This window comes from Hyperolius riggenbachi, chromosome 4 (assembly GCF_040937935.1).
Source record: "Hyperolius riggenbachi isolate aHypRig1 chromosome 4, aHypRig1.pri, whole genome shotgun sequence".
Taxonomy (NCBI): Eukaryota; Metazoa; Chordata; class Amphibia; order Anura; family Hyperoliidae; genus Hyperolius; species Hyperolius riggenbachi.
Window position 1 is genome coordinate 400,225,463 of NC_090649.1, and position 13,093 is coordinate 400,238,555.

General features: G+C 41.1%; 1 protein-coding gene across 12 annotated transcripts in view; it reads left to right on the forward strand.

The window, feature by feature from the left end:
* Positions 1–13,093, forward strand: part of SLC8A1 (solute carrier family 8 member A1) — a 776,612-nt gene that overhangs the window by 250,432 nt on the left and 513,087 nt on the right. For all 12 annotated transcript variants that reach the window (XM_068232265.1, XM_068232264.1, XM_068232266.1 and 9 more), the window contains one exon: positions 449–2,285. In XM_068232265.1, the coding sequence (XP_068088366.1) occupies positions 490–2,285 (1,796 nt within the window). In that variant the 5' untranslated portion in view covers positions 449–489. The remainder of the gene's footprint in view (positions 1–448; positions 2,286–13,093) is intronic.

The following is a 13,093-nucleotide window of genomic DNA, read 5'->3' on the forward strand; positions in this document are numbered from 1 at the left end:
CAATCCTAGCCATGTGCTGGCACCTAACAGTATGTTACTGGCACTGCATACGCAGCAGCTGATTAGTCCTTTGTGGAGATAAACCAGCACAATAACATCTGCAGCAAATTGTATACACTAATAGGGAATAAGCTGGGCTCTTTTTCTTATGGCATGCTAGACGTGCCTGACCAAGATGGGTCAGTGCCCAAAAGTACTGCTTCAAGGTCACCAGCCCTCTAGTGACAGATTCTGAGTGATGCCGTAGGTATTCAGAGAAATGGGAGTAATCATAGCATAAGACTTGGTTCAGCTTTATCTTATGGCATGTTTAGAAATAGCATTTTACTAAAAGTATCTGGCATACACAGGATATCTTTGGCATTTGTAGTGAAAAATATATATCTTGTTTGTTTCTTTGTGTGTGTTCCCAGTAACTTAGCTTTTTTTTTCTTTTTATGTATTGCAGATTTATAGAGATTGGGAAGGACGTCTATTTTAGCCATAATCATGCTGAATTTAAGCAAAATATCCTCTTTTCCTGCTGGATTTCATCTGCTTGTCCTTGTGTCTATCTTGTGCCATGTGGGGGCAAACCATGGTGAAACCACAGAAGCTCCGGATGGAGGAAATGGAACTGATCCATGTAGCGGTACCTACTATTGCAAAGAAGGTGTCATCTTACCTATATGGGAGCCACAGAACCCAGCATACGGTGATAAAATAGCACGGGCCACAGTGTATTTTGTCGCCATGGTCTACATGTTCTTAGGAGTATCTATTATAGCTGACCGTTTCATGTCCTCTATTGAAGTCATTACCTCTCAAGAGAAGGAAATAACCATCAAGAAATCAAATGGTGAAACCACGAAGACAACTGTAAGGATATGGAACGAGACTGTATCTAACTTGACCCTTATGGCTCTTGGTTCGTCCGCTCCCGAAATTCTTCTTTCTGTCATTGAAGTCTGTGGACACAATTTCCAGGCAGGGGATCTTGGTCCTAGCACCATTGTGGGCAGCGCTGCATTTAATATGTTTATCATTATTGCACTCTGTGTCTATGTTGTTCCTGATGGTGAAATAAGGAAGATAAAACATCTCCGAGTCTTTTTTGTTACTGCAGCATGGAGTGTTTTTGCCTACACTTGGCTCTATATGATCTTGTCCGTTTTTTCACCCGGGGTTGTGGAGGTGTGGGAAAGCTTGCTCACTTTTTTCTTTTTCCCAATCTGTGTTGTATTTGCTTGGGTCGCAGACCGTAGGCTGCTGTTTTACAAGTACGTCTATAAAAGGTACCGTGCTGGAAAACAAAGAGGAATGATCATCGAAACAGAAGGTGATAGACCATCGTCCAAGGCAGACATTGAAATGGATGGAAAAGCTCTCAACTCCCACACAGAAAACTTCCTTGATGGCTCATTAGTTTTGGAAGTTGATGAGAAGGACCAAGATGATGAAGAAGCCAGGAGAGATATGGCTAGAATCCTGAAAGAGCTGAAGCAAAAGCATCCTGAGAAGGAAATGGAACAGTTGATTGAGCTGGCTAATTACCAAGTTCTGAGTCAACAGCAAAAAAGCAGAGCATTTTATCGCATCCAAGCCACCCGCTTGATGACTGGTGCTGGCAATATATTAAAGAGGCATGCTGCAGATCAAGCAAGGAAAGCTGTCAGCATGCACGAGGTTAACACTGAAGCTATAGAGAACGATCCTGTCAGTAAGATTTTTTTTGAGCAGACAACTTATCAGTGCTTGGAAAACTGTGGCACAGTAGCTTTGACCATTGTTCGTCGGGGAGGTGATTTAACCAACACAGTGTTTGTAGATTTCAGAACAGAAGATGGGACTGCCAACGCAGGCTCAGATTATGAATTCACTGAAGGGACTGTTGTGTTCAAACCTGGAGAGACCCAGAAAGAGATCAGGGTTGGCATTATTGATGATGACATTTTTGAAGAAGATGAAAATTTCCTGGTCCACCTCAGCAATATTAGAGTTAACTCTGAGACAACAGAGGCAAATCTTGAAGCTAATCATGTGACCTCTCTTGCATGCCTTGGATCACCCTCTACAGCCACTGTTACTATCTTTGATGATGACCATGCAGGCATCTTTACATTTGAGGAGCCTATTACCCATATCAGCGAGAGCATTGGCACAATGGAAGTGAAAGTGCTGAGAACCTCTGGAGCTCGAGGCACTGTAATTGTACCTTATAAAACTGTTGAGGGCACTGCAAGAGGTGGAGGAGAAGACTTTGAGGATACCTGTGGACAACTGGAGTTCCAAAACGACGAGATTGTGTAAGTACAGAAATCTAGTTCTTCTTCCATGTTCTTATGCTGAGAAATAAAACCATGTTTGTCTAGCTAAAATACAAACATTTTACAGTGCTTAGGTTGGGGATTGTCTTAAATTATAGTTCCATGAATACAAATAGAGTAATTATGTGTTACATCAAAGAGTGTTTAATTGCATTTTGTTTCGAGAAGATTATTGGAACTGAGGCACCCAAATATTTCTGCAGTGTAAAAGCTCAGTTTCTTATGTTTCATTATTCACTATAACTTGTGTACCATACTGTGTATAATGTAATTAACTACTCTTCTTCACACACAGTGATTCTTTTTTCAGAGTGAAAGTAGATAAATAAATATGAGGGGGAAAAAGCAGAGAGCCATATTCACAAGCCTTAGTAAACATGAAATATTTGAAGTCTTAAGGACCAACATCAGCGGGTACAGGTAGTACAGTTCTGGGCCCAAGGGGATAGGACTAGCACGGGAGGGAGGGGCTGTGATGGCCCTGAAGTATATTTTGTATGTGTCCAGAGCATTGGTATAAAATCTGATGGAAGTTCACTCATATGTCATTCCAAAAACAAGGGAATGGCTCTACCAATACACCCGTCAGTTGTTTCCTATGGATGGTTACACCAAGGCGCCTACGCAGCTTTACTGGCCCAGCATTACTTGCACTATGTTGGACGTACCCCTAGAACTTTTCAAAATTCAGCTGGTCAAATTTATCTGGGTTTTGGTTTTAGGTGTTTTTCAGAAATTCCTGAAGAGATGGCTGGCAGGCAGTTTGAAGTTGCAGGGCATGTGGATACAGGTCAGGAGCAGACTGGCAAATCTGTGCTTATAGTGATATTGGAGTCTGATAGAGGAAATATATTTGCCAAGGAGGGTTGTGTTTAGAGAGTGGAGAAGTGAACCAACGCCAGAGTTTTAGAGAACACTGACAGAGAATGGTGAGGCTGAGGATGAGGCACCATTAAACCAAACTGTGTCATCTACCCTGGTGACAGGAGTGTTTTCTCTGCCACACACTAGTTTTATCAGGTATCTGGGAGAATTTAGCTGTAGTCAGGTTTCATCTATCTGCAGAGAAATTAGGATTTATATTAACCTAGTACCAAAAATCCTAGTCTCTCTGTAACGGGCCATTATTACTCTTTATGGGAGCTGGCTGCATAATCATAGAGAGCATGACTAGATGCCACAGAGCTTTATCTTTCAGCCCAGATATTGAACCATTAAACCAAAATAATAATGTGAGATTCCAGGAAAGTTCAATTTAGGATTATTTCTATAGACATAAAATAAGAAAAAAGGAACACAGGCAGATTCTTAAGTACTATATACACATTTGTATAATCATTCTACATTTCACTTCTGGTACCCTTTAGGGTCCTTTTACACTTGCAGGTAATTCCTGCGTTGCGTTACCCTATTTTACTGCAAGGGACTGCAAAAGCAAAAAATAGATAATGGAGACTTTCTCACTTATTGCGGTCCGTACGCCGGACGTATCCGAGCACAGGATGCTTGGGGTGATGGAAGTCTATGGGCGTGGCATGTAGTGTAAATGACGGAGTGATTTCTGAGTGACGTACTTTCTGCCCAGCAGGGAGTACGTCACTGAATGGGGGCGCTATGCATATAACCCTATCAGCGCACTTTGCCACAGAGTCATATGATTGCCGTTTTTTGCTTTGCGGTGGGATGCGGCATGAGTAAAAGCGACCCTAAAGTAGTCCTGTAAATTTAAAAAAAGCAGGTCAGATACTTACCTCAAGGGCGTAACTAGACTTAATAGGGTCCCCCCTGCAAAAATGATATCATAGGGCCCCATTGGTCCCTGAACATCATGTGGGTCACGTGATTGGGAGCCGTCGAATGGCAGCAGAGAGTGTTCTGCTGTGAAGCAGCGTCTTTAAGAAGGAAAAACTTACACATGCTCCTGCACTTTGTTTTTTTAAGTGAACAGGGAGGCTTTTTTGCCAATTGGCTGCACTTGTGGTTGGGGAGAGGGAGGAGGAGGGGCCCCCAAAGCCTCTGGGCCCCCCTGTGATGGCAGGGGTCGCAGGGGTGATTGCTACGCCCATGCTCAGTAGATGGAAGCTTCTGGATCCTCCAGTTGCCAATCCAGCGCTGGCACTCCCTGGAAATTTGTGGCCGCGCTCCTGTCTGTGAATGAGCGTAGTCGCAAGACTCCTTTCACCTGCACAGTAGCGCAGAGTTATTGGGCTTGAGCCCAATCGTCTTTGTGTTACTGCGCAATGCAGCTGGGCTCGTTCACAGGTGGGAGCGCGGCCGTGCACACTTTTTTGAAAAGCCTTTGTGGAGGAGTTCGGGGGGGGTCCCAGCGCTAGATCAGTGGAGGCAAGGGGGGTCAGAGGAAGCCTCTGGATCATCTACTGAGGTAAGTAGCCATTTGGGGCATTTAGAGGCAAAGAAACAATACAACAACCAGATACATGACATAAACAAAGGAGGTAAGCTAAGGCCCCTCCATATTCCTCTCACTTGAAGTTTTCAATGTTTATTGAGCAGAAAAGAGAGAATTAGAGACGTAGCCTCAAACAGTTCCTCTTCATTACATACTGGCAAATTCTAGAGTGTGCTTATCTGGCAAGGCAATAAACAGCTGAGGGGGATGGAATCTCTGCAGAGCTTTTATTGTGTGTACACCTGGTAATGAATCTTTCAATGTGTAATGAGGTAGTTTACGTGTATCTCAGAGCAGATCTTCTTGCGCTCCATCAGTCAGAGCTTTCTCTGGGCACATGCAAACAAATGAGCAAGGAAACATTTAGCACTTGCAAGCAATCCGGTAATTGTAAGCCTGGGCGCTGGGCCTCTGATTCCTGACTTGTTAGCGAGCACATGCTGCCATGCTGTTGCTTGGAGCTGCAGTTTGAAATATAATTATTTATTAAGAGCTATTCCTTACGCAATGGAAAAGGGAATGTTGTATTCACAAGGCAGGCAGTGTGGTTAACACTTCGCTGGGTATGTTTAGTAGTTGGAGGCATGCATAACAAAAAGCTTTGGATGTTCCTGCAGGAAATCTGTTTTGAAAAATAATTAGCATGCAAGTAACAGCGGCCCAGGAAGGCAGAACACAGGCAGGTGTTTTCTGTAGGGAAGGAAGAATTGTGGGGGGACCCCGGGATTACACTTCAGCTGTAAACACTGTTAGCGGAGTCACAGTTAGTGGAGGTGCCCTCTGTAACAATTCTCAGCCAGACTTACAAACAGGAAGTTAAGCTTTCTTACAAATCATTTGATTTATTCTCATCCTATACCAGTGATGGCTAACCTTGGCACTCCAGCTGTGGTGGAACTACAAGTCCCATGAGGCATTGCAATACTCTGACAGCTCTAAGCATAACTCAGGGAGGCAGAGCTATGATAGGATTTGTAGTTTTGTCACAGCTGGATTGCCAAGGTTAGCCATCACTGTCCTATACAGTACTGTGACTCCCCTTATTAGTCCTTAAATAGAAGGCTAGGGGTGGGGCCTTACTGCATAGGTGGGTTTGGCCTCACTGTATGGGGGGGAAGGGGAGGCTCACCTTATTATTGGGTTTGGGGTCTGGACGGATAGCATTTAGCTGCAAACCTGAAATTCTTGCCCAGTGGCAGGTATAGCTGGCTATTGTACAATAATACAGTACATATAAAAGTAAAACCCTCGTTTCCACAAGGGTATTCAATTTTGCTTGTGTTTTTCTGTATGCAGATTTTTACGTTCTTGTATGCATATTTTTATGCAAATGTCCACATGTATCTAGCACAAATGACAATCAATGCATACGTGTTGTGAAAATCAGTCCAACTTCTTCTTTGTTTCCGAACTGACTCCCAACTATTCTATTGAAATGACATTGCTTTCAATGCTAATGCACATTTTTGCAATACGAATTCACACTCAGTGGAAATGGGAACTATGACGATTTGAAGATTGATTTTTATTGAAACTATCGATCAGACAGGATGGAAAATATCGATTTATCGGGGGCGGAGAAGAGCTGCGTTTCATCAATAGCCTATAGTGTTGCGCTGCAGTCCAATCAATTTTCAATTGCTTTCATGCTGGAAACTATTGGAAATGTACATGTAGCGTGTGGAAAGCATGGATGCCTCTCTGGGGGGAGGAGGGGAGGGGTGGAGTGGATGTTAGGCGTAAGGGATAAGTTACAGTTGGTTTCTTGATGTTTTGTGAGATGTTTCAGCAGAAATCCTTAATTGGACAAACTGTCATGTAGACCCTGAAAGAATTACCAAATAACATGAAAGTTTACTGAGATTCTGGCAGCTCCTCAGAAGATGACAAAGACCAGCTCTGACGCTGAAAATGTTGAGTTATGCTGGCTTGCTCAGACCACACAAAACACAAATACAGGACAAGACTGTCTAGAATAATCATTACAGAAACCTGCTACATTTCCTGCTTTCTTAAAATATGACTTTAGAAACGGAATAGTCCTTTTTTATATATATTTCCAAGCAGCAGATCAATGAATACTTTCCGCTAGACAACACGGCTTCCCTTAGGGCTTGTTATTCCACCGTCACAATTATCTTATATGGTGTATATTATTTAGCACAACGACACGGGAATAATGACAAGGGAAATAGAGGATGCCATTGCTGAGTTTTTTCAAAGGTGTTTATATCTTGTGAATTTGTGATAAGTTACTAAGCCAGTGTAGTAAGTTATAGCAGTATGAAAAATGTAACCAGCAGGCTTTTTTTGGCAGGTCATCCTGCTGTGGTGGCATTTACAGAAAGCTAGCAAAAAACAATACAATCATGTACCTTATTATCAGTCTTCTCCCTGACAGACGAGGCTTTTAGCGTCTATTCACTTTTCAGGAAACAGAGCTTAATTCGACAAGCTGTTCAACAAGCTCTTTTGCATAGATAACAACTCAAGTTTTTTTTTACTGTCATCATGAAGCTGCCACTCGATACTTGTAACAGGGCCCTTACTATTAGTATTTTAAGCTTTTAGTATCCTTACTGTTAGTAATAGCATCATCACTGTGAGTATTTTAGTTTTAGGAGTTTAAAGGATAACTGTACTTTCATTGTAAAAATTATTTTTGGTCCAATGCACTTAAAGTGGACCTGAATTCAGAATTCCTCTCTGTTTAATAATAACCTTTAAACAAAAAAAATTCTTTGTTACAGCTGATACAAATCCTAAAATAAATCTGCACAGTTTTTACTTCCTGATTCATGGAAACAGACATATTGTTTACAGCCTGTGCATGCAAATGGGCTTATCTGCTTATTTGCCATAGGCAGTCATGTGACACAGGGGAGTGATCAAATTATAACTAGTGATTGGACACAAATGAGGGTCAATTACACAGGCTAAACTCTTTAAATACATACAGGCTGCATTTCTGTTATGTTTTCCTTGTGTCTGTGCAAGAGTTCAGGTCCACTTTAAGAAATGTAAGTGTCACTCTTTATCTGTGGCATGGCGTCACAATATTACCAATATTACATGCCAGGGAGAGCAGGGTATAGAGAGAGGAATGAGTGGGCACAGTTTAGATCTCAAGCCACTGTCTTTCTCCATAAAGAGTTGGACTCAGGTTCACTTTAAGTACCAAACACATGGAAGTACAACTGAACCACTGCCCTACTTTAGCTATGGGAGCATGAGCTGGGCTGTTTGTTGGTTTGAATGAGCAGTCTGTGTCCAAACACTGACTTCTAATGCTGGGTGGAACCTGTCTACTTCTAACTTGCTGCCTTGCGGCTTCAGGTGATGCTTGGTTTAACCACTTCGCATCCAGACCTTGTTTACCCCAATGGACCAGAGCAGTTTTGACATTTTAGCTATGTCCCTATTTACGGTAATCAGCAATATTGTTTTATACCTACGTATGACACCTAAATAAAATATATTTTTTTTTTCAAGACTAACTAGGCTTTCATTATATGGCTTTTTTTCCTCTTGAACATTTTTTTGTTTTCTATGCATTTTAGTAAGTAAAAAAGGAAAAAAATTTAAAAACACATTATTTCTCAGTTTTACTAATTCCAGTTTAAAAATAGAAAAGAGCTATTGTAGATAAAAAACACACATTTTGTTGCTATTTCTACTGTTTATCACAAAACTTAAATTACGTTTCTGTCACAATTTATGGTGAAGATATTTGATTCTGAAATAATGCTACAGTGTGTATTTTTCACTACTGAGAAAATAAAAGTATTTTTAATGGTAAAAATCCATCTTATTGGCTCAGGGAACATATATTCGCTTTCACCAATTAGTGCTGCAGCAGATAGTGCCAGGGGTTTTGCACAGGAGCAAGCCCAATCGTGCAATGCACTGCTTCAGCTGCAAGACGTATACTGTATCTACGTCCTCGTGGCTTAGATGAAGTCACAGAGGACGTAGATATACTGTAGTGGTGGAAAACGTGGTTAAGCTGCAAAATTCCTCAGAAGCAATGCTGAGTGCAATTTCAGTTTTCAAAGAGTACCTGAGGCAATATGTGCCATGATGAGATACACATGTGTATATACAGCGCAAAACGTAATAATAGCCAGACTGTTTTACTTGTTTTATTTTGCTGCCTGAAATAGTTAATTTTTTGGCATGGGAGTGACAGCTTCTGTCTAGTCAGTACCTTTTTGGGAATTTAGTAAATATCACTGATAAGCAGATTACAGCCATGAAACTTTTCCTGGCAGAATAAAACTTCTGAGAACAGAGGGAGATAGAAAAAGGTCAATAATTGTATTTTAATTTAGAGACACTTAATATTTTGCCACTGAGCAGAGACAACAAAACGTTCAATCTGCTTTGTAAATATTTAAATATTAAATAAAACCAAAAGGGTATTTAAAAAAAATTCTAGGAGTAGGAGGATAAATATAATTGTTTATGTCATCAGTTAATTTTCACCTCGAGTTCACTTTCTATCTGCTTCGCTTCTGAAGTTTAATAGTTCCAGTATAGCATAAGTGCAGTTACATTTTAAATACTTGTATACATTTAGCAGTTTTCTTCCTATATTGTCCGGAACAATAAAATGTCAATAGATTGCTTGTAATGTGGCCTGCTGGCTCCTAGTTTGTCCTGACTGGCTCCTGAATGCTGGATTTAGTTGTCTGTCCTTTGTGTGTACAGCATACAGGTCTCAGTGGCTGCACATACCACAGTATTCTATTATGATAACATCATAGCAGCTGATTTCCAGTTATCCCTTCAGTTTCCTGGAGCTTTCTGTGAACTTTCTGCTGCAGTGGCACAAGACAACATCCAGATGCTTTCATGATTCAGTAAACATGATGCACAGAAAATATGAAAATGACAGCAGCTTAGTTAGTGTAACCTAGCGTACAAAACACAATGTCGATTGAATCTGCTATCTTGGCTGACCTGATCATCATGCTCAGGCACAGGAACTTGACACTGCTTGCCTTTTGTATTTTTGCTTTTGTGATTTCTCACTCATTCATTTTTTTCTGCCTGTGGTTCAGATTCCATACCGGTACTGTAGAGATACATGCAGTAGCTCTAAATCAAAAGTGATGTTCATTTTGCTGATTCCCACATTATTTTTTTTACCCCAGGGTGTTTTTGGGTTGGGATTACAGGGGGTACTTGAACTTGTCATAATCAATCCATTATAGTAAGTTTGGTGATTAAAAATAATTATGAATTGTATAGTAAGTATTTATAGTCAATTAAAAGCATCCATTAATCTTTCAAATGAAATATAAATGCATTAAGGGGTACTGGAGAAGATGTTACCCACGGTAGGGGGCACATGATTGGCACAGTCATTGATAATGGGGTACATGTTATAATAAATGTTAAGAGACACTGCTCTTTAACACCTCAAACCAGTAGGGGCTTGATTCACAAAGCAGTGCTAACTATTAGCACGCCTGTGAAAACCCCCTCAGCACATCTAAACCAGCTTTTCGCGCGTAAAACTTTATGCGCATACATTTTTACGCGCGTAAAACTTTATGCGCGCACTGCGCAGGGCGCTCCGCGCGAAGTGCCCATTAAAGCCTATGGGACTTAGCGCGCGCATAGAACTTTGCGCGCAAAACTTTGCGCGCGATCTGATTGAGAAATCCAGTGCTAACCTACTTAGCACCCTGGTTAGCACGTCTAAAGACTTAAGACGTACTAAGTAGGTTAGCACTGCTTTGTGAATCAAGCCCTAAATGGGTTTCCCCAGGACTGTGGAGTTGGTACAAAAATCATCCAACTCAACTCCTCAGTTTATGAAACCTCCGACTCCAGGTACCCAAAATTACTCCGACTCCTCGACTCCGACTCCTTAGTCTAATTTTTACAGGGGCTATGGATTTGGTTCATAAATCATCCGACTCCTCAGTTTATTGAAACCACCGACTTCAGATACCCAAAATTGCTCCGACTCTCCGACTCCACTGCCCTGGGTTTCCCAACAGTCATTTTATTATTTAGAATGAGCTTTTTCCATCTGTGTTTTTGCTATTGTAGGAGTTTTAGCAAACCTTGCAAACCTAGGTTGATATTTATACAGTGCCAACCCTTGGGCTGCATTCTTTGGAGCCTGCCCACTCACTCTGCTTCTCTCATTTTGAAAAAAATGAGGTGGCATAGAACACTGACAGACCCTTCTGCATTTGGCCGTCCAGGTGTGGAAGCCTATATGCAGGGAGTATAGCCACACTCCATCTTTCACACTAAATTATAGCTTTGCAGTAAAGGCTTGCTTGTGGTCGGGTGGGCAGGTGAGGTCCATGTGTAGCCAGGAACCTGCCCACCTACAGAACTATGAACCAGCCTTTGCATCAGGAGGTTGGGTTATGGGCAGGTGGGACAGAATGGACAGGCCTTTTATCCCTGCTTTCTGTCTTCCATAGTTGGAAGGTCAGATGCAGGACTTGTCAGGGCTAACCTCTAGCTTAGTTTTTTTATAATAAGTCTAGCAGAGAGAGTGGGAAGCATGCCCAGAATGTAGCTCTGCCTTTATGTATATATTGATACAGGTAGCTTCACTGCCTTCAGTGGTGGTTAATGCCTTTAGCAAAAATAAGGAGTTAAACTTGAGAAGTGCAATGTGAGTAACCAGAGGTATAGGGCTTAATCACATTGGATTTGGGAATTCAATGTTTTGTTTGAAATGCAATATATGATTTGACTGTGTTATGTAGAAACACCAGTTCCTGAAAATGCAAAGTAAAACCTTTAAAATGTTCACTGAATAACATTTGCCAATGAAAAATTGGGCCCACACATGAAGGTAGCTCCAGGTCTTATACAGTGCATGATTAATAGTCTGCTGAGGCCTCTCGTTGATTAATAAAGAGGTCCCCAGGGAGTTTTATAGTAAACTAAAGGACACTCTTCTGTTCAGCAAGTAACTTTACCTCCAATTAACTTCGGCAGACCACAAAGGTGACTACAGGCAAGGAAAGTGTCTGAGGTGAAATGACGCCACTGCCTGGTGTTGCCTCCGAGCGACGACGTGAGGACACAAACAGATGTACCTTCTGGTGACAATCTGGACTAACTGCAGTTCCAGTGTTGTTCTCTTCATACTGATGTCTTGTTTGTGTTTCTATATGTAAAATATGAGGTAAATTGTGATCAGTGTGGCCAATTTTGCATGCCTGTGAGGTGATATAATTGAGGAAAAGAATTCAGTATTGTGGTGGGAGAGGCATAGCTTAAAAATTAGGCAGTTCAGCTGGAACAGGTCCATTAAAAAGGACATGCAAAGAAATGCACACTTAGATGGACAGGACTCTGTGCTCCAAATATCATTTACGCCATTTCCTTCCACACTTTAAGCATTAGCTCACCAAATCTTTACTGAAAAGTCAAGCTTAGCTAATAAGGCAAAGACAGATGTGCCAGTGTAGCAACACATAGCAGTCAGCTTTACAACTCGGATAAATGGAAGATTTGCTATGAAACTAAAGGCCTGTACAGAGAGTCAGAGATACAAAAAAAGTTGTCGTCATATACAAAATAGACAATACTGTATTTTTCTATTACATATTTTTGTTGTTAAACTAGTATTGTATAAACTGTTATAAGCGTTGGTTATTTGGAACTGTTTGTGCAATAGACAGTACTTATTCTATACAGGTGAATAAACAACGAGCTGTATAGAATGGTGGAAGTTATGCATGTACATTTCTCAGCAGTGCTGGAGTGCACTAGGACAGCCATTCCTGCCCATTGAAGCTTACTATCTAAAACTAGGCATACATGGGTTGATTATCGTCCAAGCCAATTAGAATTTGTTCTGATAGTGATTCATACTATGACCCAGGTGAGGGTCGCAAACTTTTCTCACCTAATGGAAAATAATCTAAAAAAACAAATTCAGAATGACTTTCCTGGATGATGTTTGCTCTTTAGAACCTTAGTAAATTATTAATTGTTATTGAGATAGCTGTTGACATACACTTTTCTTGCTTGCCACAAGAGGTCGCTGTTGGAAGACAGGAGATGAGCTCACTGTTACATTGAGTGGGAACACGTATCCCTTCATTAAAGACTCTTGAGTAGTGCTGCTGGTTATAGTTCCTGTGGCTGTGAATCACAGGTTTTTTAGCCATAGTAACTGTGATCTGAGCAGGAAATGAATACAGTGCTCCTCAAACAAAGCTCAGACACCAACAATAATGTGTATGCTTTTTTGACCATTCATAACTATCTAAAAGTAAAACAAAAAGTTTGGACTGGAGTTACACTTTAAATTCCAGGAATAAAAAAGTACTCCCTGCATCCTCTGGGCCCCTATGAAGTAATATATAGTAGTGGCAGTGTTTAGAAATAC